Consider the following 27,940-nt stretch of genomic DNA (forward strand, 5'->3'; position numbering starts at 1 on the left):
AGATGAAGGACCCAAGGAGCAGAAATGTTGTGCATCCCTCCTCCTTCCCCATGATGACAGTTGCCAGCTATTCACTGTCACCAACAGTGTCACCAAGAAGAAGTGGAAGCTCCCAGTAATGCACCCACCAGAAGCCTAGGATCAATGAGGGACTCAGACCACAGATTTGTGGGGACAGAATGGAGCTCATGGGGATGGCTTGCTGACTAGGGGTTGGCTCTCAGCAGACGACCCCCTTTCTCAATTCCATTGATTTGGTACTGAATGCTTTTGAATGAGGGACTCTCCTGAAAGGTGGTAAACAAACATGAGGGGGCTTGATTTTCAGGTTTCCTGCATGGCAACAGCCTCACCACCGCTTGTTGATTACCAGTGATGGTGGGATGAGACCCTTAGCGGGCGTTCATTCAGCCTGAAAGACTGTCCATGTGCAGTTTCACCTTGCACTTAATTAAGGCAGATGCAGGAAGTGGACATGCTGCACACTCTAGCTCAATTAAATGCTCTGTCTATAAATACCTCAGGGGAAGGCATGAAACTCCACTCACTTTGCCAGCATACTTATATTAACGATAGCAAAGTAAACAAATTGGTTTCATTCAATTTTCTGACACTGAAGTATTAAACAGTATTAATTTGGCCAACAGGGCAAACACGTGGGGACACATGCATGAGTGTTGTATCCAATTTATGTTGTTGTAATAACCACAGATTATGCCATCATTTAGAACTAGTAGGCACTAAAGGGAAAGTCTGATTGTAAGGTATGAGAGCTTCAAGTTTTTAGGTGTCCAGATCATCAATAACCTGTCCTGGTCCCCAATGTTGATACTATAGTTAAGAAAGCCTACCAATGCCTCTGCTTTTTCAGAAGACTAAGGAAATTTGGCATGTCAACTACGTCTCTCACCAACTTTTACCATTGAAAGTATTCTTTCTGGTTGTATTACAGCTTGGCATTGCTCCTGTTCTGCCCAACCCCGCAAGGAACCACAAAAGGTCGTGAATGTAGCCCAATCCATCACGCAAACCAGCCTCCTATCCATTGACTCTGCCTATACTTTCTGCTGCCTCAGAAAAACAGCCAGCATAATTAAGGATCCCACGCATCCGGACATTCTCTCTTCACCTTCTTCTGTTGGGAACAAGATATAAAAGTCTGAGCTCGCATACCAACCGACTCAAGAACAGCTTCTTCTCTGCTGCCATCAGACTTTTGAATGGACTTACCTTGCACTAAGTTGATCTTTCTCTACACCCTAGCTATGACTGTGGCACTACATTCTGTACTCTCTCATTTCCTTCTCCATGAATGGTATGCTTGTCTGCATAGCGAACAAGAAACAATACTTTTCACTGCATATTAATCCATGTGACAATAATGAATCATAACAAGTATAGTGGAGCTGTTGAACTAGAGGAAATATTTAAAGCAGGTCTGAAGTTGTTACAGTAACCTAAAAATACAAAAGCAGTTTAAAAGCCATCTATAACTGCATGGTTACACATATTTATTCGCGATTTTGCCACTCTGCTCCACAGCAGATAATGCAAGGAGGCAAGTCCAAAATGCAGGGTCGAACCTCATGTTTTTGGCACCAACCTGATCCACAAAGGCCATTGCAGGCAAAAGGAACATGTCTACACACTTCTCTTCTTTCTCCCTAAACAAAGCTTAAGTAATAGTTATTCGCTGATTCATTCCTTCAGCCCAATGTCTTGACCAGAGATGACCTGCCTGGTTTGAATTTGACCATCCAAGGGAGGTCAGTGCTCTTATGTAAAATATTCTCTTTCCTCTACCATTTCTTAGAACCTTTTCCTGTGTAACAAAAGTGAAAGCACACCAAAGATGGAAACCACAAATGTTTACATTTTGTTAAACAGTAATGATATTAACTTAAATAGCATTGGTACAACCTAATTTGAAATCCAAGTGTCATTAACCTCCCCAAAGGGCATTTCCTCACTGGCTTCAACACATTGCAGAACTGCTGCAGATTTTGCACCCGATGAAATATACATTTTCCTTCCTTTCACTTGTTTATGAATATGTTTTCATGGGAAAAAGTGGATTTTTTTTTAAGACATAGCAGCATTGCATTGTATTTAAAGATCGATCCTTGAAGTTACTGGACCCTACACATTCAGGCTTACAGAATGGAACCATTTCATCTCTCCTATTGCAAAACTTTTGATTACATCCCTATGAAGGATGCATACACCCTATTTGCTCCTTGCTGTATGCTGTGTTGACCTAGTTTCAAAATTCATCAAAAACCAGTTAACAGGATATCAAGACATGATCTCAGCACCCTATGAAATATACATTTTCCTTCCTTTTACTATGAATATGTTTTCATGGGAAATGGCAGGTTTTTTTTTTAAGACATGGCAACATTGTATTGTATTTAAAGACCAATCCTTGAAGTTATTGGGCCCTACGCATTCAGGCTTTCAGAATGGAAACATTTCATCTCTCCTAATATTGAAAAGAACTGAGACAAAAATAAATGGTCACCCTGTTGGATATAGGAAATGGCTACTCAGGCTATCACATGCACAACGAAGAATGATGAAAAATGAATCTAGTTAAAATCTTTTGAATGGGGATGGGTATTCGAAACAGAATATCTGTATGTGGTCCCTTGGAGCCATGCATGAAAATGAAAAGGTTAGACCTCTGCTTTATGTTTAGTTCGGATTATGTTTTTGCCTCTAATTTTATAGCTACTTGTATTTGAAATATTTAACCTGGATAAGATGTTCAGTTAGGGCAAATATTTTCCACCTTCTAATCAGATAGGAGATGTAGTGAGCATCCCATATCACTTTGAGTCAGCAATTTACTGAGTGATAAACTATTAGTGTTAGATACTCAATGCCTGCCGACAATAAATTCAATATAATGAATGGTAAAAGTCAGCAATTTCTATCAGAAGGTTAGGAGAGGGAGAAAAAGAGTGAATGGCAGACAATATATTTCACATAGAGATTTTGAATAGATTTGATAGGGAGACCATAAAGGTGGTGATCAGGAACTTGGACCTGGGTTAGCTACATAGATCAAAATGGCCTTTTATAGTCCTATGCGTTCTTAAGCCCCTAGGAAGTGTGATCTTTTCTGAGTGCAAATGACAGTAACAGTTTCCAAGAGAAGTGTTGGAAAAAGCATCAACCATAATTAGAATCACGGACAGTGAGGAACGAACAAGAAATTTGTCTAACATGGAAAACTTTAAGGCTGTTGTTTAATATAGAATGCATGATCTACCAAAAGTCGTCTGAATACGTTGGCATATTTCCCCAATTTCCTGTTTATTATAAATCTGTGGTAGTTTTCAGTTGAATGGAACTCTAACAAAAACAATCTTCGTTCTGAGTTCAAACATATGATGACTTTTAAGGAAATTCTAGCTGTATTAGTTGGGCTCTGTAAATGTTAAAACCAAGATGTTGAATTTTTGTTTTGTTCAAGATATTGATGGCTGCTCTCTCTCATATATGGCACTAAAAAATTCTCTCAGCCTGGGGTTGTCATGCGTTCAGCAAAATAGATGAATCGGAGGTGCTGCAATATCACACTTTTGGGTGTCTGTTGAGTAAGACCTGCTGTTTGTGCATCGGAATGAGGGGGTGGGTGAAAATGAGGAGGAGATTTTATGGTGTTGCAGTGTAGGTGTTGAGAGACAGATGACATAAATTAAACCATCTAAAGTCCCACTAATTAGTGAGAGTACTTTAAAATAATACACATATGCTTAAATACAGCATAAAACTTTTCAACATGATTTAAACAGTCAAAATATCACTTGACAATTTCTATAGGAACTCTAGTTTCACAACACAATTTTAAGTTTTAGCACCGCTCCTCCATTTGGAAATCTGTAGAATATCTGTCCAAAGCTAGCCACTGCAACCCAACTTTGCCCTTCAAACTACATAAAATACACCCACTGCACATATATAACTCTCATTAAAAAAAAAATCATTCTTGGGCAGTGAGGGTTGCTGGCAAGGTCAGTATTTATTATCCAACCCTAATTTTTCTTAAGATGGCGGTGTTAAGTGGCCTTTGTGAACTGCTGCAGTCCAGGTGGTATAGGTGCTCCCACAGTGCTGTTAGGGAGGGAGTTCCAAGATTTTGACCAATCAACGATGAAGGAATGACAAAATAGTTCATGTTAGGATGGTGAAGGGGAATATACAGGTGGTGCTCCTTAGCATCTACTTCCCCTGCCCTAAGTGGTAGAGGGCATGGGTTTGGAAGATTTGTCGAAGGAATGTTGGCAACTACTGCATTACATCTTAAAGCTGCCACCAGAGTACATACATTACCTCATATTTCATTGTATATTACTTTGGGGAGATACTTTTATTTAGCTACTGTAAATTCCGAAGATCGCAAGACAAGGCTGAAGCGCAAGTGAGGAAGCAACAAGCTTATCTTAAGTTTAAAACAAAGTTAGGAATATACAGAGGGCAGTTAGTGCACAGCATTTCAAGGGTTAGGGAGAAAATAGATAGTGAAGAATCACTACAGGAGTTAAGCTGGTAAACTGTGGCACTTGCCCTACAGGTATATAGTGGAGAAACTGGTTGAGGTTTTCAGTGCAGAGCGACACACAAAGGCTGCAACCAGCTGGAGGGTTCACTTACTGACGCTGTTACAGACGGCCAAACAGTACTCTTCGGAGGCAAAGTTGTTTCTGTTTCCTCCGCAGCCTCCATAAATGAACTGTGCACATTTTCCTTCACTGATGTCAAAGTACCATCGAGGTATCATAGCTTGACAAGGCCCAGTTTCTGCTTGCTCAGAGCAAACTTCTGAATACGAAAGATGCAAGGGTTTTAATCAGGGGAGAAAAACAAATTTACAACAAATAAAAATTACCCCTCAGAACCATAGCAACGCAAGTGAATTTGCTTTAGAAACTATGACATCAATTTCACTTCCGTATCTGTAATATTTTGCTGTCTTTTCAATTATTTTGATTGAACCCTTTGGAAAATAACATCCACGATATTGTCAGGTTGATGGGGGTTTTGTCTTGGCCACCATTTGGAGAACTGATGTTGGAACTCTGATCAGCTCCCTGGGGAAGACCTGAATCAAATGCCCCTCAGCCACTCCAAGTGATCAAAGACCAACAGCTCATGCCACTGGTGCAAACAGGAGCTATGGCTGCTGGCAGAAATGTACCTACCGGAGGTTTAGGATCAACTTGGGACCCCAAGCTGAAGTTGAGTGAAAGTGAAATGGGGTCATGGCATTGGAGTTTTGGAAGGGGAGGAAATAGAGTGGAAATTGGAGACAAAGTCAGAAGGGTGACTTTAGCAGCCACCCTCTTGCCCGATGGGTGGTTTCCTCAATTCAGCAGTTTGCCTTTGGGACCCACCCAAAAGACTGCTTACAAACCTGATAAGGTTTGATGGGCAGCCTTCCAATGGTATGGGAAAATCCCGTGGCTCCCATATAATCCTTGAGCCCCCACTAAAATGGTGGTGGGCTCAGGTTGTGTGTCAGTTGGCTCGTTAATGAACCTAACTGACAATTCCACCACCACCAGTTGGGTATCCCAAGTCAGCCCCTTCTACCCTTCTACTTTAAGGATATGGTTCAGTGATCAATGAAATGACAGTATATTGGTGTCCACAAATAGCATCTACTTAGAAGCCAAAAATTAGAACATGTAATTCTTTCATTACTAGAACAAAATATAATTATCTTTATTTTGCCTATTGCAAGCATTGCACTGAGAGTTTGGACTTCTCATCTGGATGAATGGACATGGTTCCATAGGACAAACAGTAATTGATCTTAAAATAGCAGCTTAACTGAGCACCCAAAACTGCTATGGAAAACTGACAGATCAAGTGCTGAGAGTTGGGGCACTTTGAACAACCTTTGTCTTGCATTTGGCTCAAATTGAAGTAACTTGAAACATGATCCTGATTCCAAGTACAAAACAGTTCCATCTTTTATCACAAACATTTCTCTCCAGTTCCCAACAATGTCACAAGACCATAACCAGAAGAAATTAGGAATTAAGAATTTGGGATCAACACTGCACATCAGTTTAGGAAATGCAATGTAAAATTCCCTGGACAACTCTCCCAAATAATATAATGGTTGACTCAAAGGTGATACAGAGATTGGATAACATTCTCAAGCAATGGGATGTAAAAAAGAGAAAGTTTATATACAGTTATACAAGGATCAAAACAAGCATTACAATATTTCTTTTCTGCTGTATTAATCTAGGATGCTAGAGGCATCACACTTGGTCACAGCTGCAGTCTACTTTATGCAGCTGGAACTCCCAGTGTTCTTCTATCAAAGCAAGACTGTCAGACAGCTTCAGGGTGCATCGCACAAATATTTCAACTGCAAATACACAGTAGCAGCCAAAGGCTTTTACTTTCCAGTCTCTTAGGCACCATTTCCCAACAACTTGAATACAAATAACTTGCTGCCTGGTCCCTGTTGTGCAATGTAAAAATTTCCTTCCTTTATAAATGTACCTGACCATTGCAAAAGCATTATTAAAGCAGATCAATAACTCATTGCATGGGAAACTATGTTCACAAAGCTACATCTGCTAGCAGCTGGCAATATCCTGTCCCTCAATCTAATTACCCTCCCCCTCTTCAAATTTTCCTTTTTTTTCCCCCATGTGGCACAAAACTAACAGCTCTTCCTGGGACAGGGATGCATGGATTCCATCAGACATCCACTGCATTACTGAAAAGACTACCAGCAAGTATTAGCCCAGATACTGAACATCAAAGTGTAGCCCAATCCATCACGCAAACCAGCCTTCTGTCCACTGACTCTGTCTACACTTCCTGCTGCCTCAGCAAAGCAGCCAGCATAATTAAGGAACCCTTTGGGAACAAGATGCCAAAGTCTGAGGTCACGTACCAACCGACTCAAGAACAGCTTCTTCCCTGCTGCTTTTGAATGGACTTATCTTGCATTAAATCTTTGATCTTTCTCTACACCCTAGCTATGACTGTAGAACTAACATTCTGCACTCTCTCATTTCCTTCTCTATGAATGGTATGTTTTGTCTGCATAGTGTACAAGAAACAGTACTTTTCACTATGTTAATACATGTGACAATAATAAAATAAAATCAATTATTTTCAACTGTGGATGATTCCACAGGAGAGCTAAATCTCAGTGTCATCTGGTATGCACTTTTCAGCAGGTACAATCAAATTTAAAAGCTAGACTGATTGTAATTTTGCTCCTTAGAATCAGGATATGAAAGGCATTGCATTACTTCGCGGTTGAGATGAGCTTACCCCTCACCAAGGATCAAACTTGAAGTTGAATTGCTTGTACTTCTCAGTTTTAGGCTGAGTGGCTGCTTTACACACATGACCTTTGGGACGCCACCAAGACTTTGCAGAAGAATGTTCATGGGGATGATTCCCATCATTTCTCCAGGGTTTTTGAAACTACAAGAAAAACCACCTTGGACATCATTGACACATAGGTCTTGTAGATTCAATGTAAATCTCATCCTTTATGGGTTGACTAATTAGAAGTTGGATAGAGGATTGGTTGTCAAATAGGAGGCAGAGAGTGGGGGTTAATGGGTGCTATTCGGATTGGCGGTTGGTGACTAGTGGAGTGCCCCGGGGACGGTGCTGGGGCCTCAGCTATTTACCATTTATATAGATGATCTGGAGGAGGGAACCGAGTGTATGGTGTCGAAATTTGCTGATGACACCAAGATTGGGGGAACGGCAAATTGCGTGGAAGGTGTGGGGAGTCTGCAGAAGGATCTAGATAGGCTGGGCGAATGGGCCAGGAACTGGCAAATGGAATTTAATGTTGGCAAGTGCGAGGTGGTCCACTTTGGTAGGAATAATGGTAGGAAGGACTATTACTTACGTGGCGAAAAACTGCAGCATGCGACGGTGCAGAGGGACCTCGGGGTCCTTGTGCATGAGTCGCAAAAACCCAGCCTGCAGGTGCAGCAGGTGGTCAGGAAGGCTAATGGGATGCTGGCCTTCATAGCGAGGGGGATTGAATATAAAAGTAGGGAGGTCTTGCTGCAGCTGTATAGGGCATTGGTGAGGCCGCAGCTGGAGTACTGTGTGCAGTTTTGGTCGCCGCACTTACGCAAGGATATTTTGGCCTTGGAGGGAGTGCAGAGGAGGTTTACTAGGCTGATGCCAGAGTTGAGGGGGTTGAGCTATGAGGAGAGGCTGAATAAACTAGGCTTGTACTCGTTAGAGTTTAGAAGAATGAGGGGGGATCTCATTGAGACATATAAGATGATGAATGGGATGGATAGGATAGAGGTGGAGAGACTCTTCCCGCTCAGAAAGGACAGTAGGACTAGGGGGCACAGCCTCAAGATAAAGGGGGGGCAGTTTAGAACAGAGTTGAGGAGGAACTTCTTCACTCAAAGGCTGGTGAATCTCTGGAATTCTCTGCCCATTGAAGTGGTGGAGGCTGCCTCGCTAAATATTTTTAAGACGCAGGTTGATGGGTTTTTGATAAGCGAGGGGATTAAGGGTTATGGGGAGAGGGCGGGAATGTGGAACTGAGCCACGACAGATCAGCCATGATCTTATTGAATGGCGGGGCAGGCTCGAAGGGCTAGATGGCCTACTCCTGCTCCTATTTCTTATGTTCTTAAGTTGTACCTGATTGCACAGATTCAATGACAACTGTTTGAAGATGTCTATTTGCTTTCACAAAGTCCTTAAAATCAACTATAATGAATTGTTTTTGGCAGAGCAGTGCAAGTTTCTCGCTGGTACTGGTTTCAGAACTGAATGCTCCAATTGCCTCGGCCAACAAGCTAATTTAATGAGCTTGCTGAAATGTTTCAGCAAGAATGTCATGTTCCTTTCCCATCAGATAAAGTCTGTCTTTGGCAAGCTATGCTTCTCCAAAGCCACACCAGCACCAAACACAATTGAAAAGGATTAGGTAAGCAAAGGGTAAAGCCTGCAGGCACCATCTTGAACAAGTTTATTCAGTAGGTTTGAGTCTGCCACTATGTTAAGATGATTCATTTCATGTGCTCTTCAGAGCTACACAAATAGAGCAATTGAATCCATTTCTGATTCATTCACAGAATCATTATTTTAATTTAGGGTTATGGAAATTAGTCTTATGCTTCTCAATTTAATTTTTTCCTGTAATTGTCTCTAAGCAAACTATTCACACTGGTATTTAGCCCCAAATGTTCAGACCATCATGATAATACTTCTAAATACTTTGTTCACTGTAAAATATTTTAGGAAGGCCTGAATTGTGAAAGGATCTTAGAAATCTAAGTCTCACTTAAAAAGCTTGCAAAATGGGCTAATTATACGGAACATATAGTTTAGATACAGGCCATTCAGTCCAACCAATTTTCCTTCCACCAGTCTCTAGCATAATCTTCTACTGCCTCTCAAATGTGCCTATACCACAGTATTCCCTTCAACAACACCATAGAACATAGAACATTACAGCGCAGTACAGGCCCTTCGGCCCTCGATGTTGCGCCGACCAGTGGAACCAATCTAATGACCCTCTAACCTAAACTATTCCAATGTTATCCATATAAGAACATAAGAAATAGGAGCAGGAGTAGGCCATCTAGCCCTTCGAGCCTGCCCCGCCATTCAATAAGATCATGGCTGATCTGTCGTGGCTCAGTTCCACATTCCCACCCTCTCCCCATAACCCTTAATCCCCTTGCTTGTCAAAAACCCATGAACCCGCGTCTTAAAAATATTTAGCGAGGCAGCCTCCACCACTTCAACGGGCAGAGAATTCCAGAGATTCACCACCCTTTGAGTGAAGAAGTTCCTCCTCAACTCCGTTCTAAACCGCAACCCCCCCCCCCCCCCCACCCCCTTTATCTTGAGGCTGTGCCCCCTAGTCCTACTGTCCTTTCTGAGCGGGAAGAGTTTCTCCACCTCTATCCTATCCATCCCATTCATCATCTTATACGTCTCAATGAGATCTCCCCTCATTCTTATAAACTCTAACGAGTACAAGCCTAGTTTATTCAGCCTCTCCTCATAGCTCAACCCCCTCAACTCCGTTATCAGCCTAGTAAATCTCCTCCACACTCCCTCCAAGGCCAAAATATCCTTGCGTAAGTGCGGCGACCAAAACTGCACACAGTACTCCAGCTGCGGCCTCACCAATGCCCTATACAGCTGCAGCAAGACCTCCCTACTTTTATATTCAATCCCCCTCGCTATGAAGGCCAGCATCCCATTAGCCTTCCTGACCACCTGCAGGCTGGGTTTTTGCGACTCATGCACAAGGACCCCGAGGTTCCTCTGCACCGTCGCCTGCTGCAGTTTTTCGCCACGTAAGAAATAGTCCTTCCTACCATTATTCCTACCAAAGTGGACCACCTCGCACTTGCCAACATTAAATTCCATTTGCCAGTTCCTGGCCCATTCGCCCAGTCTATCTAGATCCTTCTGCAGACTCTCCACACCCTCCGCGCAATTTGCCGTTCCCCCAATCTTGGTGTCATCAGCAAATTTCGACACCATACACTCGGTTCCCTCCTCCAGATCATCTATATAAATGGTAAATAGCTGAGGCCCCAGCACCGACCCCTGGGGCACTCCACTAGTCACCAACCGTCAATCCAAATAGCACCCATTAACCCCCACTCTCTGCCTCCTATTTGACAACCAATCCTCTATTCACGCTAACACACTACCCCCAACTCCATGCCCCCTTACCTTCTGCAATAACCTCTTGTGAGGTACCTTGTCAAACGCCTTCCGAAAATCAAGACAGACCACATCCACCTGCTCTCCTCTATCCACCGCCCTAGACACATCTTCATAGAACTCCAATAAATTTGTCAGACACGACTTCCCCTTAATGAAACCGTGCTGCGTCTGCTCTATCAAGCAATTCCCCTCAAGATGCCTCGCTATTTCCTCCTTGATGACGGATTCTAACATTTTACCTACAACAGACGTTAAACTAACTGGCCTATAATTCCCTGCCTTTTGCCTGGCACCCTTCTTAAACAACGGCATTCCAATCTTCCAGCACTTCCCCGGAATCCAGCGACGTCTGGAAAATAACCACCAAGGCATCCACTATCACCTCCGCCATGTCTTTCCGAACCCTCGGATGCATTCCTTCCGGTCCTGGGGACTTGTCCACAATCAGTCCCTCCAATCTGTCGAGCACCACCTCTCCAGTAACAACAATGTCATTGAGACCCTCCAGTCCTACCACCTTTCCATTGCTAACACCCGGCAAATTATTCACATCTTCCTCCGTGAAGACCGAAACAAAAAAGATATTCAAGACCTCAGCCATTTCCCCATCCCCTACCACTAAGTCTCCCTCTCATCCACTAAGGGTCCAACGTTCACCCTAGCCAGCCTCTTCCTTTTTATATATTTATAAAAACTCTTGCTATCCTTTTTTATATTAAGCGCTAGCCCAGCTTCATAGTTTCTCCTACCCTTCTTTATCAACTTCTTTGTCAATCTCTGTTGACATTTAAACCTCTCCCAATCCTCTTCTTGCCCACTACTCTTAGCTACTCTAAACGCCTCCGCTTTTAATTTAACACTTTCCTTCACCTCCTTCGTTATCCACGGCTTATTACCTCTCCTCCTACGGTCCTTTTTAACCATCGGAATAAATTTCTGCTGAGCACCAAGAAAGATCTCCTTAAAGATCCTCCACTGCTCCTCAGCAGACCTACCTTCCAACGTGCTCCCCCAGTCAATATTCGCCAATTCTTCTCTCATCCTACCGTACTCCCCTCTGTTCAGACAAAGGACGCGAGTCCGGGAACCCACTTTCTCCTCCTCCATCTGCACCAGAAACTCTGCCATACAATGATCACTCTCCCCAAGAGGATCCTTCACCACCAGGTCCCTAATTCTACCCGCCTCATTACATAACACCAGATCCAAGATAGCTCGCTCCCTCGTCGGCTCCAACACACACTGTTGTAGGAAACTATCCCGGCAGCATTCCAAGAACTCCTCCTCGAGCCCACCGCGTCCAACATGGGTCGACCAATCAGTATGCAGATTGAAATCTCCCATAATTACGGCCGTTCCATTCCTGCACACCGCACTTATTTGCGCGTTAACAGCCCGCCCCACCTCCAGATCATTATTCGGGGGCCTACAGACGACACCCACCAGCGTCTTCCTCCCTTTGCTGTTCCTAATCTCCACCCACAACGATTCCACGTTCTGCTCTTTGGTTCCTATATCATCCCTTGCTACCACCCTGACGCTATCCTTAATCAACAGAGCTACGCTTCCCCCTTTTTCCTCCCGCTTATCCTTCCTGAACACTTGATACCCCTGGACATTCAGCTCCCAGTCCCTGTCACCTTGCAGCCACGTCTCTGTAATGGCCACCAGATCATATCCATTTGTGCCGATCTGCGCCACCAGCTCATCCACTTTATTCCGAATGCTTCATGCATTCAGATAAAGTGCCTTCATCCCAGCCTTCACCTGGACCCTATTTGCCAGAATGCCACCAACCATACTCACGCCCCCTACTCCCTTTATTATTGGGACATCCTCGGCCTCCTCCCTTACCTGTACCATCTCCTTAACTTTAGACCCCGTAATGTCACCTACCCTCGCACCCTCCCCCCCCAAATTAGTTTAAAGCCCCGTTTACAGTCCTATTTACACAATTCGCCAGGACTCTGGTCCCAGCATGGTTCAGACCAACCCCATCTCGCCCGAACAGGTCCCACCTACCCCAATACTGATGCCAATGCCCCATAAATTCAAACCCATTCCTCCCACACCAATCCCTGAGCCACCCATTCACTTCCTTAATCTTATCAACCTTACGCCCGTCTGCACTCAGTTCAGGCAGTAGCCCAGAGATAACCACCTTGTCGGTTCTACTTTTTAATTCCATTCCCAGCTTTTCAAACTCCCTCCCCAGATCCTCAGTTCACATTTTGCCTACGTCGTTGGCACCCACATGTACCACAACGACCGGATTCTCACCCTCCCACTCCAGGTTCCTCTGCAGCCCAGATGCGACATCCCGGACCTGAGCACCAGGCAGACAACACACCCTTCTGTGCACTTTGTCATTGTGACAAAGGACAAATTTACTGGAGTTCTATGAGGATGTGTCTCGGGCGGTGGATAGAGGAGAGCCGGTGGATGTGGTCTTTCTGGATTTTCAGAAGGCGTTTGACAAAGTACCTCACAAGAGGTTACTGCAGAAGGTCGAGGGACATGGAGTTGGGGGTAGGGTGTTAGCGTGGATAGAGGATTGGTTGTCAAATAGGAGGCAGAGAGTGGGGGTCAACGGGTGCTATTCGGATTGGCAGATGGTGACTAGTGGAGTGCCCCAGGGGTTGGTGCTGGGGCCTCAGCTTTTTACCATTTATATAGATGATCTGGAGGAGGGAACCGAGTGTAGGGTGTCGAAATTTGCTGATGACACCAAGATTGGGGGAACGGCAAATTGTGCGGAGGGTGTGGAGAGTCTGCAGAAGGATCTAGATAGGCTGGGCGAATGGGCCAGGAAATGGCAAATGGAATTTAATGTTGGCAAGTGTGAGGTGGTCCACTTTGGTAGGAATAATGGTAGGAAGGACTATTACTTACGGGGCGAAAAACTGCAGCAGGCGACGGTGCAGAGGGACCTCGGGGTCCTTATGCATGAGTCGCAAAAACCCAGCTTGCAGGTGCAGCAGGTGGTCAGGAAGGCGAATGGGATGCTGGCCTTCATAGCGAGGGGGATTGAATATAAAAGTAGGGAGGTCTTGCTGCAGCTGTATAGGGCATTGGTGAGGCCGCAGCTGGAGTACTGTGTGCAGTTTTGGGCGCCGCACCTGCGCAAAGATATTTTGGCCTTGGAGGGAGTGCAGAGGAGGTTTACTAGGCTGATACCGGAGTTGAGGGGATTGAGCTATGAGGAGAGGCTGAATAAACTAGGCTTGTACTCGTTAGAGTTTAGAAGAATGAGGGGAGATCTCATTGAGACGTTTAAGATGATGAATGGGATGGATAGGATAGGGGTGGAGAGACTCTTCCCACTCAAAAAAGACAGTAGGACTAGGGGGCACAGCCTCAAGATAAAGGGGGGGGGCGGCGGTTTAGAACGGAGTTGAGGAGGAACTTCTTCACTCAAAGGGCGGTGAATCTCTGGAATTCTCTGCCCGTTGAAGTGGTGGAGGCTGCCTCGCTAAATATTTTTAAGACACGGGTTGATGGGTTTTTGATAAGAGAGGGGATTAAGGGTTATGGGGAGAGGGCAGGAAAGTGGAACTGAGCCACGACAGATCAGCCATGATCTTATTGAATAGCGGGGCAGGCTCGAAGGGCTAGATGGCCTACTCCTGCTCCTATTTCTTATGACAGTGTCAATACCCTTCACCCCACTATCCCCAATTACTACTACGTTCCTTTTCACCTTCTCTTTGCCTATGTCCTGCTGCATCACTGTACTGTGTGCAGTTTGCTCACCAACCTCACCTCCCTCGTTCTTGTCCAGACTGGAAGCAAGAACCTCAAACCTGTTATGCAGATTGAGAGGCTGAGACATCCGCTCCCCACCCCCCTTCCTCCGCTCAGCAGCCCCCTTCCTCCGCTCCCCACCCTCCTTCCTCCTCTCAGCAGCCCCCTCTTGTTCCTGACCCTTAGAGTTAGCCAGTCTAGGGGGGGTGGATGTCACTTGCACCCCATTGACAATGGCACCTTCTCTCCCCCTGATGAGCCTCAGTGTCTGTAGCTCAGAGGCCAGCTCATCTACCTTGAGCTGGAGCTCCTCCAGCAACCTGCACTTACTGCAGACATGGTCACTGGGAAGGACCCTGGGGTCCACCAGCTCCCATATCATACAGAAACAACACATCACATGCCCCTCCACTATTCACTGTAATAGTACTGAAAATTTCCACACGAACTTACCTAGCCCTTTTTCCCCAAGCCCTAATATCTCACTCTGCTTCCCACTCACTCCACTGCCTGCTGTCTACACCAGGCCTCCTTTTAAACCTGGCGCTGTTTTAAAGCCTCCTCCCCCACAACTCCCTGCAATCCACTCCCTTAGAATTCTTAAAGTGGTAAATACAAAAAGCCCGCAAAAATGCTTTTAAATGATTTAAACAGTTCTACAGGTAAGTTCTTACTACAAAAGTGCTTTAAACTTATTTAAACAGGTTTTTAACAGGTAATTTCTTATCTGTCTCTCTGCTCCTTCACTCGTCTGCTCCAGCAAACAATGGAATTGCCTATCCACTGACCATCTGAATGCCCTTAGCACATTTCACATGAACACCTTTCACTGCTACTCTTTGATTTCCAGTCAGTTGTCATTCTGTTACTTCCCCTCTGACTTCACATGTTCTGATCTTATTAATGTTATGTTGCACCTCACTGAAGACCTTTTGGAAATTTAGATACATTACATCTACACCATCTTTGCTGACACTGTTTACCTCTTCATGGAACTCAATGAAGTTAGTCAAAAAAGATTTTCCTTTTTGAAATCTACATTGACGAGATAATTCATTATAGCACTTCGTGTCTTGATGTTTTCTATATTCTCCTTTAGCAGGGGTGCCATTATTTTTCCTATTGATGGAAAGCTGATTGGTCCATAGTTTTCTGGAGATATTCTATCTTCCTTCTTAAAAGTCAACTGTATAATGTGATGGATTCACCAGTCCACTGGCACCACATCTTTCTATCTTTTTCTAATTAAATATCTGCAATAGTTTTTCTGCAGTCTCTTTCCTTGTTTCTTACAGATCCTGTGGATGTAATCCAGTAAAAAGTCTGACAACACCAGGTTTTAGTCCAACCTATTTATTTGATAATATACTCGCAAGCTTTCGAGGGGTTACCCTCTTCGTCAGGTGAATGAGGGTAACCCCTCGAAAGCTTGCGAGTATATTATCAAATAAATAGGTTGGACTAAAACCTGGTGTTGTCAGACTTTTTACTGTGTTTACGCCAGTCCAACGCCGGCATACCCACATCATGATGTAATCCAGGCCAGGAGTTTTACCAAGTTTGGCTAGTTTCATGTTTTTCAAAGAAAAAGTAATTCAAGGAATGTGGGCTTCGCTGGCCAGTCCAGCATTCAATTGCCCATCCGAAATTGACCTGGCGAAGATGATGAAGCTGCCTTCTTGAACTGCTGCAGTCCATGTGGTGTAGGCACATCCCCAGTGATGTTAGGGAGGAAGTTCCAGGAACTTGATCCAGCAACAGTGAAGAAAGTTGATATATTTCCATATCAAGATAGCGAGTGGCATGTGAACATAAGATTCTAAGTGTTGAATTCGTGTAAAAACTGGAGTAAATCATGCTTTTTTTTAGGAGTTTCAAAATGAATCTCTCTCTCTGTCAGTGCTGAGATTGTAAAAAGTCTGACAACACCAGGTATCAGTCCAACCGATTTATTTGATAGTAAACTCACTAGCTTTCGGGTTAGCCCCTTCGTCGGGTGAATGGAGAGTTCTGGCCTCAGACAGAGCATATAAAGCACAGACAGTTTACAGATTACTGATTAGGATGCGGATCTTTACACCTAACCTGCTATTCAAGTCTTAAAGTGGCTAACAATGTGAGTGGAAGGAGCACTGATCACAGGTTACAGAGATGTGTATTGTCTCCAGACAGTACAGTGAGTGAGGTTTTGCAAACCCAGGCAAGTCACGGGGGTTATGGATAGTGCGACATGAACCCAAGATCCCTGTTGAGACCGTCCTCATGTGTGTGGAACTTGGCTATCAGATGAGGACGGTCTCAACAGGGATCTTGGGTTCATGTCGCACTATCTGTAACCGCCGTGACTTGCCTGGGTTTGCAAAACCTCACTCACTGTACTGTCTGGAGACAATACACATCTCTTTAACCTGTGATCAGTGCTCCTTCCGCTCATATTGTTAGCCACTTTAAGACTTGAACAGCAGGTTAGGTGTAAAGATTCGCATCCTAATCAGTAATCTGTAAACTGTCTGTGCTTTATGTGCTCTGTCTGAGGCCAGAACTCTCCATTCACCTGACGAAGGGGCTAACCCGAAAGCTTGTGAGTTTACTATCAAATAAATCGGTTGGACTGAAACCTGGTGTTGTCAGACTTTTTACTGTGTTTACCCCAGTCCAACGCCGGCATATCCACATCAGTGCTGAGATTGGCATATGCGCAGTAGCCCACACTGCTGACCTCCCGATTGCTGGCCATTGCGACACCTCCACGCCCTGATTGCTGATCCTTCGTATTTGTCCGGGCCTGCCTCCACCCCTCCCTCCCCGCAGCCCCAATCACCCCCAGTAGCAGACCCCCCCAACCCCAACTGCTGGTCTCCCTCCCTCTGTCATTCTGCCCGAGTTCCGAGTGGCAGCTGGACCCCCCAACCCCACCAATTGCCCCTAGAGGCTCTGCCCCCATTAGGCTCTGCCTGTTTGGCACTGCCCTATGCCAGTGGGAAGTGCCAAGGTGTCCACTGGATATTGGCACTTTGCCCCTTGGGCAGTGCCAACAGGTTGCCAACTCCCCGCAAGTGCAGAGTTATACTAAATCTCGCTGGAGTGAACCACTCCTCTGGGGTTGGGATGGGGTGACAGAAGAAATGCCAGTGGGCCCAGAGATTTTAGTCCTGGGCCTGTTAATGGGTTTTAAATTGCATTTAAATTAGAATCTGCATATATTACGCAGCTCTGAGCTGATTTCTGGCACAGAGTTGATAGTCCCGGATTGTGGCATTCAGCGTGAAGCCCGGAAAACAGGCTCTGCTGGAGTCTCCCAGCCAGCTGTGCCACAAAAGCTGGGAGAATCACTCCCATGATTTCTAATCTCGTCTTCTGACACTCTGTCCACTGATCCTTCTCTCTGATAAATACTCAAGTAAATTATTATTGAATGGTTCTGCAATTTCACTGTTGCTGTCTGTGATTTTATCCTGACCTATCAAAAAATGGTTCTAATTTCACCTGGCATTATATATCTGTAGAATATTTTACTTTTCGTTCCACGTTTCTTGATAAATTTATCTTATAGTTGTTCTTTGTCTTCCCAATTGTTTCTGATTCCCCTCCAAATCTCTTCACATTCTCTTTCATCACGCTCCCCCAACATCTACACATATTTCTGTATGAATTTTATCATGCCCTCAAATCTTGTAATCGTCCACGCTTTTAAAAATATTTTTCCTTGACTCTGTTTAGCAAAATTTTACATTTCCCATTGTTATTGTACATAATTTATTCCCAACACTGCTGTCCATTTTAACTTCCCAACTTCTAGGCTCATCTCACAATAACAGCTGTTTTACCAGTCTGGCCTCTATCATGCTTACCTTCTCAATTATTATCTTAAACTGTAAGGTCACTATGATGCCTAAATGTTCCCCCTTCTCTGGTTCTTTCGTCATTACCAGGTTGAGTACAGAATCTTACCTTATTGAGCTTCATACACACTAGGTTAGAAAGCAGTCCTATACAAATTCCCTAACTTACCTCTTCTCACGAATTAGCTTTTGGATAATTTAAAAACCCACAAGTATTGAGATGATAGTGCAGTGGTAGTGTCATTGGACCAGTAATCCAGAAGCTCAGGCTAATGCTCTGGGGGCATGGACTCAAATTCCACCACGGCAGCTGGTATAATTTAAATTTCAGTCTGTTAACTCAGTTAGCTGGATGGCTGGTTTGTGATGCACAGTGACTCCAAACGCAAGGGTTTAATTCCCGTACCAGCTAAGACTATTTACGAAGGCCCTGCCTTCTCAACCTTGCTCTTTGCCTGAGATGTGGTGACCCTCAGGTAAAAATCACCACCAGTCAGCTCTCCTCCTCAAAGGGGAGGGCAGCCTATGGCCACCTGCGACTGTGACAGCTTTTGTAACTTAAATTAATGATTTCTAGAATTTAAACCAGTCTTTATAATGGGGATCATTAAAATATTACCGATTGTCATTAAAAAACCAAATTCCCCTTAGGGAAGTAAATTTGCCACCCTTACTTGATCTGTCCTACATGTGACTCCCAACCCACAGTAATGTGGTTGACTCTTCACTGTACTCTGAAACGGCCAGTAAATCCCATAGCTCAAGGGCAATTAGAGATGGGCAACAAATGCTGGTGTTGCCAGTGACATCTACATCCCATGAAAGAATAAAGGTGTGATTGATCCTTTTTTTAATTCCATCATTTCTCTTCACACAGGTTCCACTTCTGTCTCAATAGCTTTTTCTCCCCCTGCAGCCATTTTTATCTCCTAAAAATACATGTTCATTTGCTTTTATCTTATCTGCGTATGCATGCCCAGACAGCTGGGCTATAAAACATCCTTAGATGTGTACTGAGCAGTAGCGGACATCAAATCAGGAGTAGAAGTTTGTCAACAGCCCCGAATACTGAGGCTGATTTTAGTACCACAAACTTTACACAGACTCAAATCCTTTAAATCAGCAGTACGCTAGAACTTAGGACCTTCTATATGGATTATTTTCACATTGTGCAGTGCATTTCCAATTGTATGATTAGAGACATTCGTCTGACTGCGTGTCATAAAGGCCAAACCAGGCATGGGCCAAGGTAGATTTTTAAAATTATAATCCATTCCCTATTTATTCCTGTAAAAAACAATTTCTCTTAACTCAGCTATTACATCATTCAAAATTGAGAGACTGGAGTTCCTGTTACAATTGCTTTGGCAATTTTCATGTGATGAAACAAAGCATTATGCAATAATTTGATTGCCACTGGCTCTTTGCTCACATACAACAGGCAGGGGTGGGAAATCAAAATCACCACAGTCCATCAAACTTGTTCAATAAATTTTAGAACGGCTTTCTATTAGCTAGAGTCAAACAGTTATACAGCTTATTTGAAAAACTTTGAGTAACAACAGTGAGATAACTATTCAAAAATTCAACAGAAGTCTGAACATGTAGCCAGATCATACAAAAGCTATTTTCTCACAAAAATAGTGTTCACGTTTACCATATCAACTTTTTGTGAGGTTCGTCAACAGGCAAAGTGTTTAGGTAAATGCACTGAATTACACAATTGAGTTGGGCAAGTGGTTAATTCAGTGAAGATGTCTACTCGGTAACGTCAGAATCAAGCAAATAACTCATCCTGCTGCTTCACAATTATTCTTTCTTTATTATCCACAATTTACACATCCCATTTTTTGTGCTGTTATTACTAGTTAGACCTTTCACTGTAAAATAGCATTAAATTATTGATGTTTCATGAACCTGCAAAGGCCTCAGAAGTGTGGCAGAATTGCACGATTAAGCAGAGGTAACGGGATTAGGTTTTTCCACAAATTTTTTTTACCAGCCAAGCCAAAACACCTGTAGTTGTCGCTTCTATTCATACCGATCAGTGCTTCCAGTCACTGGATGTGCAAGGGTTGGCAGGTGCAGTTAATGCATCAAGCATGTTTAAAACATGAAAGAGGGCTAACAAAACCGATTGCATCTAAGTATAAGATATAAAAGTGGCTCGTCAATAGATGTAAGGCTCTGCCAAGTTTCACATATGCTTAGAGATATTATAGTAGATTGCTGAATGAGGAAGTTAGACCCTCCGTAGTAACACAAATTAAGAACCAGATAGCAACCTTCTGACATCACAAATGGTGCATGATGTCCAAAGAGTAAAGAATACAAAGGTACAGGTGCTCCTGTGAATGGTTCAACAAGCTAAATCTGATGTTGAATTTGGTAGTCTGATTTCTCATATAATAAAACAGCAAGTGGAGGCAAGCCGGCGTATAACCTGTTATGTCTGTGCCAATTCTTTGAAAGTCCTATCCAATTCAGTTCTATATCTCAGTTTTTCCACATTACTTTGCAAATTAGTCTTCAAGAAGGTATCAAATTGTCTTTTACAAACTCCTATGAAACATGCTTTCAATGCTCCTTCAGGAAGTGTATTTCAGATCCAAGTAATTTCTCATTTCCCCTCTAGCTCTTTTGCCGACTATCTTGAATCCATGACTTCTGATTACCAATTCATTTGTCACAGAAAATAGTTTCTTTCAATTTTTTATGTCAAACCCTCAATCTTGAATAGCCCCGATAGGCCTCACCTTAACCTCCTTTGATGAAGAACAATCCCAGCCCCTTATCTCTGTTCATCAGCTGGTAAACCTCCTCAGTGCCTTGTATTGATTCCCAAAGTTTGGTACCCAGAATTATACTCAATATTCCAGCTGAGGCCCAACCAGAGATTTGAAAAGGCTCTTTAAAGACAGAAAAGAGCTGACGTTTCTTTGACAAAGGGTTGCCTGGACTCGAAATGTCAGCTCTTTTCTTTGCTTACAGATGCTGCCAGACCTGCTGAGATTTACTAGCATTTTTTCTTTTGGTTTCAGATTCCAGCATCAGCAGTAATTTGTTTTTATTTGAAAAGGCTCACTTGCTTTTGCATTTTATGTCCTTAATTACAAGTCCAAGCATCCCATTGCTTTCTGAATCATCTTATCAAATCATGCTACCAAATTCTGGAGATGAGACTGCTTCAGAATGGTCTTGCTCACATGTGCCAACTACATAAAAATAAATGCCATTGCTGTCATCCTGACTCACTGTGCAATTTACCAAGGAGCAATAATGTTACTGCATTGTCTGTTCCGTGTAGACAATTATATTGTTAATTTGCAGAGCACCTAGCAAGGTAAATCAGTATTGAGGACTAACCAGTGCTTCCGGGAAAGAAAAGGAATGTGAAAAGATTCTCCTCTGGTAACTACATTAAACTATAGTATCCATACTTGTAGTTTATGTTATAGAATTCCTGATCTTGGATCAATCATTGTAGGGCAGAGAAATCATCTCAGGTTGGTCCCAAGGCTCCTCCAGTAATTTGCTTCACTTAAGTAGAACTTGAGGTCCTCAAACTCTCCCCTTTCCAGAAGCTGACAAACAGGGTACCATTTACAAGATGCACTACAGGAACTCACCAAGGTTCCTTAGGCAGCACTTTCCAAACCCACGACTATATAGGAGGACAAGAGCAGCAGATATCTTGGAACATATCAACGAAGAGGGTCTCCCCCAAGTCACTCACCATGCTGACTTGACAGTATATCGTCATTTCTTCGCTGTGACTGGATCAAAACCCAGGTATTCCCTCCCTGTGTGCATTGTGAGTGTCCCTACAGCATATGGACTGCAGTGGTTCAAGGCTGCCCATGACCCACGTTCTCAAGGGCAAATAGTGAAGGGCAATAAATGCTGGCCAAACCACCGACACCCACATCCTGTAAAATTAATTTTTAAAGAAGTGAGGGATTTGGTTTGCTATTGCAAGGCAAAGCAGTGGAAGAGTAATGTGAGCAGTCTGGGGTGATTTCCCCTTTTCTTTGGGAGAAAAAACTTTCAGTAATTATAGGCATAAAATGGGTGTCAAGGAGGCACCGGCATGCATATCTTTACGAAATTGCCAACTCTGACTGCAACCAGTGTTGGGCCACTCAAATTCAGGAAAACCCTTAGAAGGACCACTACAGCTTGCTATCAAATTTTTTCTCCCCAAGGTACTAAACATGAGCCCAGGAGTGGTCCTCCTTGTTGCACTTTAAAACCATGGGCCATTGTGATCACTACTCGCCCCGCTGCCTTTTCTGTGTTCTTCACTGGTGAGATGAAAGCTCAGCAGGATGTGCAGACCTAACGCTGAGGCCAGAGGTCAATTTCAGGTGCGCCTTGGACCCTGGGATAATTATAAGCTGGTTAACTTAACCTCTGTAGTGGGGAAAATGCTTGAATCTATCCTCAAGGAAGAAATAGTGAGACATCGGGATAGAAATTGTCCCATTGGGAAGATACAGCATGGGTTCATGAAGGGCAGATCATGTTCAATTAATTTAGTGGAATTCTTTGAAGACATTATGAGTGTGGTGGACAGCGAGAACCAGTGGATGTGGTGTGACTGGATTTCCAGAAGGCACTTGACAAGGTGCCGCACAAAAGGCTATGCATAAGAAAGGTGCACGGTGTTATGGGTAATGAATTAGCGTGGATAGAGGACTGGTTAACTGAAAGAAAGCAAAGAGTGGGGATAAATGGGTGTTTTTCTGAATGGTGATCAGTGACTAAAGGTTGCCTCAGGGATCAGTGTTGGGGCTGCAATCGTTAACAATTTACATAGATGATTAGGAGTTGGGGACCAAGTATAGTATGTCAAAATTCGCAGATGACACTAAGATGAGTGGTAGAGCAAAGTCTGTAGAGGACATGGAACATCTGTCAAGAGATATAGATAGTTTAAATGAGCGGGTAAGGATCAGGCAGATGGAGTATAATGTTGGTAAATGTGAGGACATCCATTTTGGTAGGAATAACAGCAAATTGGATTATTATTTAAATGGTAAAAAATTGCAGCATGCTGTTGTGCAGAGAAACCTGCATGAATCACAAAAAGTTGATTTACAAGTGTGGCAGGTTTTTTTCATTATTGTCACAAGTAGACTTATATTAACATTGCAATGAAGTTACTGTGAAAATCCCCTCGTCGCCACACTCTGGTGCCTGTCCGGGTGCACTGAGGGAGAATTTAGCATGGCCAATGAACCTAACCAGCAGTTATTTGGATTGTGGAGGGAAATCGGAACACCCAGAGGAAACCCACGTAGGCATGGGAGAACGTGCAGACACTGTACAGACAGTCGCCCAGGAAACAAACTCTGGTCCCTGGCACCTGTGAGGCAGCAGTGCTAACCACTGTGAAGGCAAATGGAAGTTTGCCCTTCATTGCTAGAGGGATGGAGTTTAAAAACATGGAGGTTATATTGTAGCTGGTACTAATGAGGCCACACCTGGAGTCCTGTGTACTGTTTAGGTCTCCTTACTTGAGAAACGGTACACTGGCACTGGAGGCGGTGCAGAGGCGGTTCATTAGGTTGATTCTGGCATTGAGGGGTTTGGTTTATGAGGAGAGACAGAGTAGATTGGGCCTATACTCATTGGAATTTAGAAGAATGGGGGCGGGGGGATCTTCTAGAAATATATAAAATTATGAAGGGAACAGATAAGATAGAAGCAGGGAGGTTGTTTCCACAGGAAGGTGAAATTAGAATTCGGGGGCATAGCCTCAAGATAAGGGAGAGCAGATTTAGCACTGAGTTGAGAAGGAACTTCTTCACCCAAAGGGTTGTGAACCTTTGGAATTTCCTGCCCAGCGAAGCAGTGGAAGCTACCTCGTTGAATGTTTCTAAGGCAAGAATAGCTACATTTTTGAACAGTAAAGGAATTAAGCATTATGGTGAGCGGGCAGGTAAGTGGAGCTGAGTCCATGAAAAGATCAGCCATGATTTTACTGAATGGCAAAGCAGGCCTGAGGGGTGAGAAGGCCTACTCCAGTTCCTAGTTTCTTATATTCTTACATATGTATTGGCACAGGAATTTTCATGGATAATGTCGAAAAGGTTTCAGGAAAAAGCTTATGACCTCTCAGTTTTACACTTCTTACAATAACATAGGGGGAGGAGAACCTTGTAAATCAGCCATCCTTTAATTCAATCTGCAGTATGCTACAGATACAAACTTAAAATGCCACACCAGTGAGACTTCTTCAGCAGTGATTGCAGATATTCTAAGATATGTACACACAATTGTGCTGGCCAGGTCTTCACCAAGTACCGATGCAAGTCTGGTCCAAGCATTGCTCTTGCAGACTCCTCCATTTAGAAGGCAGAAATAGCAAATGTTAATTGGACAAAAAGTTACAATGGCCTTGAAGGATGACAATACAGTAAAAACGAACTAGTTATTTCCAACCCTTTCGCTCTCCAATCGCTTGAATAATGGGGAAGAGAAAATTTTCCCAGTCCCAGAAATGAAGTGTGGTACAAACAGCAATGTTACTGCAGGCCATTTTACTGTAACAAAACTCCTGCCACCTCTCTGCTCAGATTAGTGAGTTTAGATCAGTTTCAGTGAAGTTTCTCCCCCCACAGAGCTCTCAAACCTGTTGCACAATCCCAGGATTTTTTTTTTATTTCAGTGAGAAAAACTCCTCATACACACCATTTTGCACTTCCACGGTGTTCTATAAAGAAAAACTGCAGTGAGTTTTTTTGATTCTTACATGGGATACAGGTGTTACTGGCTAGGCTAGCATTTATTGCTCTACTGCCCTTGCACCACATTACTGTGGGTCTGGAGTCACATATAGGTCAGACTGTGTAAGGATGGCACATTAGTAAACCAGATGGGCTTTTACAACAGCTGATGAGAACTATCATGACTACCATCACTGAGACTAGCTTCATATTCCAAATTTCAATTATGTTCAAATTCTACCAATTGAACCCATGCCACGAAAGCATTAGCTTGGGCTTCTGGATTTCTAGTCCAGTGACTGAGCACTATGCCACCATCTTTTCCCCCGCTGCTAGTGAGCCTACGTGTTGATATAATGGTGTCAGTAATAAAAATCTTTTATTTACATTACCTCTCACAACTTCTTCAATTGCCTCTGTAGTGGTCGTGGTGCTACTGGTTGTATGTTCGGTGGGATCCTCATACTGGTCCTCATCTTCTTCAGCATCCAGATCATCATCATCAATGTCACTTTCCTCCTCCATTGGTTGTTCTTCAATAATTTTATCACTGAAATGTAAATGCAGAATAATTGTTATTGAATGGGGAGTTTAAGAACATGTTTACATTCTGTAATGTAACATGTTTAAAGCAGTAAACTGCCAGGATAATTAATTAGAACCCAACTTGTGAAACAGAATATTATCTCACACAATGAATGTAGACAAAGGTGAAGATTAGGTCAGATGTAGCAGCAGGTCCAGAAATCCAAGTATTGCAAAAACCTGTTAACACCTTTTCCAAAGATAATTTGATGAGGGGCAAGCCAACATATCAAGTTCTCATATATTTCAGAGTGCTACTTCAAAACAGTGAGGTCAAGTTGTAAAGAAAACAAAAGCTATTAAATGCTCAACTTTCATGGCATTCCCATTCAGTTCTATGAAGTTTAAATGCCAGACAACAGGTGCTTCGAGTGGAACAGTAGAGCTCTATAATTTGTTAGAATGATAAATCAATTGTTACGCAGATGGAACCAAAGCCTTCTTGACCCTGCTCACAAAATCTGAATACCCTCACAGGCTAATTCTGCTCAATGAATTTGAGAAAAGATCATAAATCTTTCATGAAAATAACTAATTACATCCAATTAAATTTCTAAGGAGCAGCAAAAAAGAAAGAGATAGAACAAGTGTGAAACAACAAAGTATTACTGAAAAAAAGAGACACAATGAGACCTTGTTTTGCACTCATCAGGACACTTTGCAAAAATACCGATAAGGGCCAAACAACAATTTATACTGTATGAGAAGAAAATGCTTGTTTTTGGTATTGGTACTCTTGTAAAGTATCCTGATGAATGCAAGATGAAAAGCATTATCATGTTCTCCTTTCAGCAACATCAATAAATAAAAATTTAAATACTTATTTGAACGTCATCTTTTCCTTTCCTTTGGACATTCTAAAGTACTGCACATCTAATAACAAGCATGACTACACTTCAGATTATGTAGACAAACATAAAAACTAATGCACACAGCAAAGTTCCAGAACTACCAATGAGATAAATGACCAGCCAATCCATTTCTCAGTTAAGGTAGGCACTGGCCAAGGCATTGAGAGAGCTTTCCTGCTTTTCAAATGTTATCAAATGATCTTTTGCATTTATCACAAAAGGTGACCTCAATTTAACAGTTCCTTTTTCAAAATCTGCTAGTTATGTCTTATTCACCAAAAGCAGAATGAATTAACCAGGCCAAATTGCACACTATCAGACCATCATAGCAGCAAAATTGTGGAAAAGGTAATCAATAGGACCACTGACTAACACCTATTCTCCAAGATGCTGCTCAGTGATGCTCAATTCAGATTCAGCCACAGCTGGTCAAATTCTTGGCTCAGATAAGGAATCAGAAGGTAGGTCAAGGATAATAGAGCAGGGTTGAGGTTGAAGTAAGGCAGGTTGGGGGTAACAGTGGGTTGACTGATGGAGTTGGAAGTGGGGTGAAGCTCTGGTATGATTGATAGCTCAAGTGAAAATTGTTCGGGTCTACTCATTCTATTTTCAACAATGAAGGAACTAATCTATTTTCAGGTGTATTTAACCCTCTTGCAGTCTTGGGCAGAATCATCTTCTTGCACTTAGGTCATGACAGCAGCACAGCAAGCGCATGTCATTTCTGATGGAGCAGCTGGCCACATGTAATTATGTGGTGGCTAGCTAATTACAAGAACAGAGGTGAGGAAGCCAGTCAAACATGTGGTGGGGATGGACAGGAAGTGGCCAGTCCCACTGCTATCTCATTTGCCATCCAGCAGCTTTAGTCTGGCTATTTATGAGAGGGAACAAAGAGCCGGGTTCCTGCAGTGCAGGTACACCCATAGTGCTGGTAGGGTGGCAGTTCTAGGTTTCTGACCCAGTGACAAATAGAATTGATAGTTCCAAGTCAGAATGTGCATGCTGCCATTGTTTTCTGAGCGTACTAGGGTTCACTTTGGAAGGTTCTATCAAAAATAGCTTGGCGAGTTGCTGCAATGCATCTGGTAGACACTGTGCACCTGCAGTGAAGAGAACAACTGTTAAGTTGGTGGATGGGTTGAAAATCAAGCAGTCTGCTTTTGAGATGCATGGTTTCCTCTTTTATGGATAAACTACACTGTAAAATCCAGCAGAACTATCATCTTAGAATGTAACTGAAGTGCACCATCAGATCCAAATTAAAAATTTGCATACTTCCAGGAGTTGTGAACGTTTATGGATCTTGGATGGCGTCTCAGATTTACCCAACTGCCATACAATAAATTGGAGAGAGTAACAAAGCAGTCACTGCTACAAATTCAATACATATCCGCATACATGCGCATTCAATTAATTTGTAAGTGTCTTTGAAACAATTCTCTATAAATTGCATTACATTAACTGA

The 27,940-nt window shown here is 43.2% G+C and overlaps 1 protein-coding gene across 2 annotated transcripts in view; it reads right to left on the reverse strand.

Moving 5' to 3' along the window:
- Positions 1-27,940, reverse strand: part of LOC145353057 (amyloid-beta precursor protein-like) — a 200,281-nt gene that overhangs the window by 42,372 nt on the left and 129,969 nt on the right. Inside the window, exons 6-7 of one of the 2 annotated variants that reach the window (XM_080203395.1) lie at positions 25,429-25,586; positions 4,660-4,827 (exon numbers count right to left, since the gene is read on the reverse strand). In XM_080203395.1, coding sequence (XP_080059521.1) covers positions 4,660-4,827; positions 25,429-25,586 — 326 coding nt within the window. The remainder of the gene's footprint in view (positions 1-4,659; positions 4,828-25,428; positions 25,587-27,940) is intronic. The other variant, XM_080203396.1, reaches the window with a different exon arrangement.

Source organism: Carcharhinus amblyrhynchos, chromosome 15, assembly GCF_965287045.1.
Source record: "Carcharhinus amblyrhynchos chromosome 15, sCarAmb.v2.hapA, whole genome shotgun sequence".
Classification (NCBI taxonomy): Eukaryota; Metazoa; Chordata; class Chondrichthyes; order Carcharhiniformes; family Carcharhinidae; genus Carcharhinus; species Carcharhinus amblyrhynchos.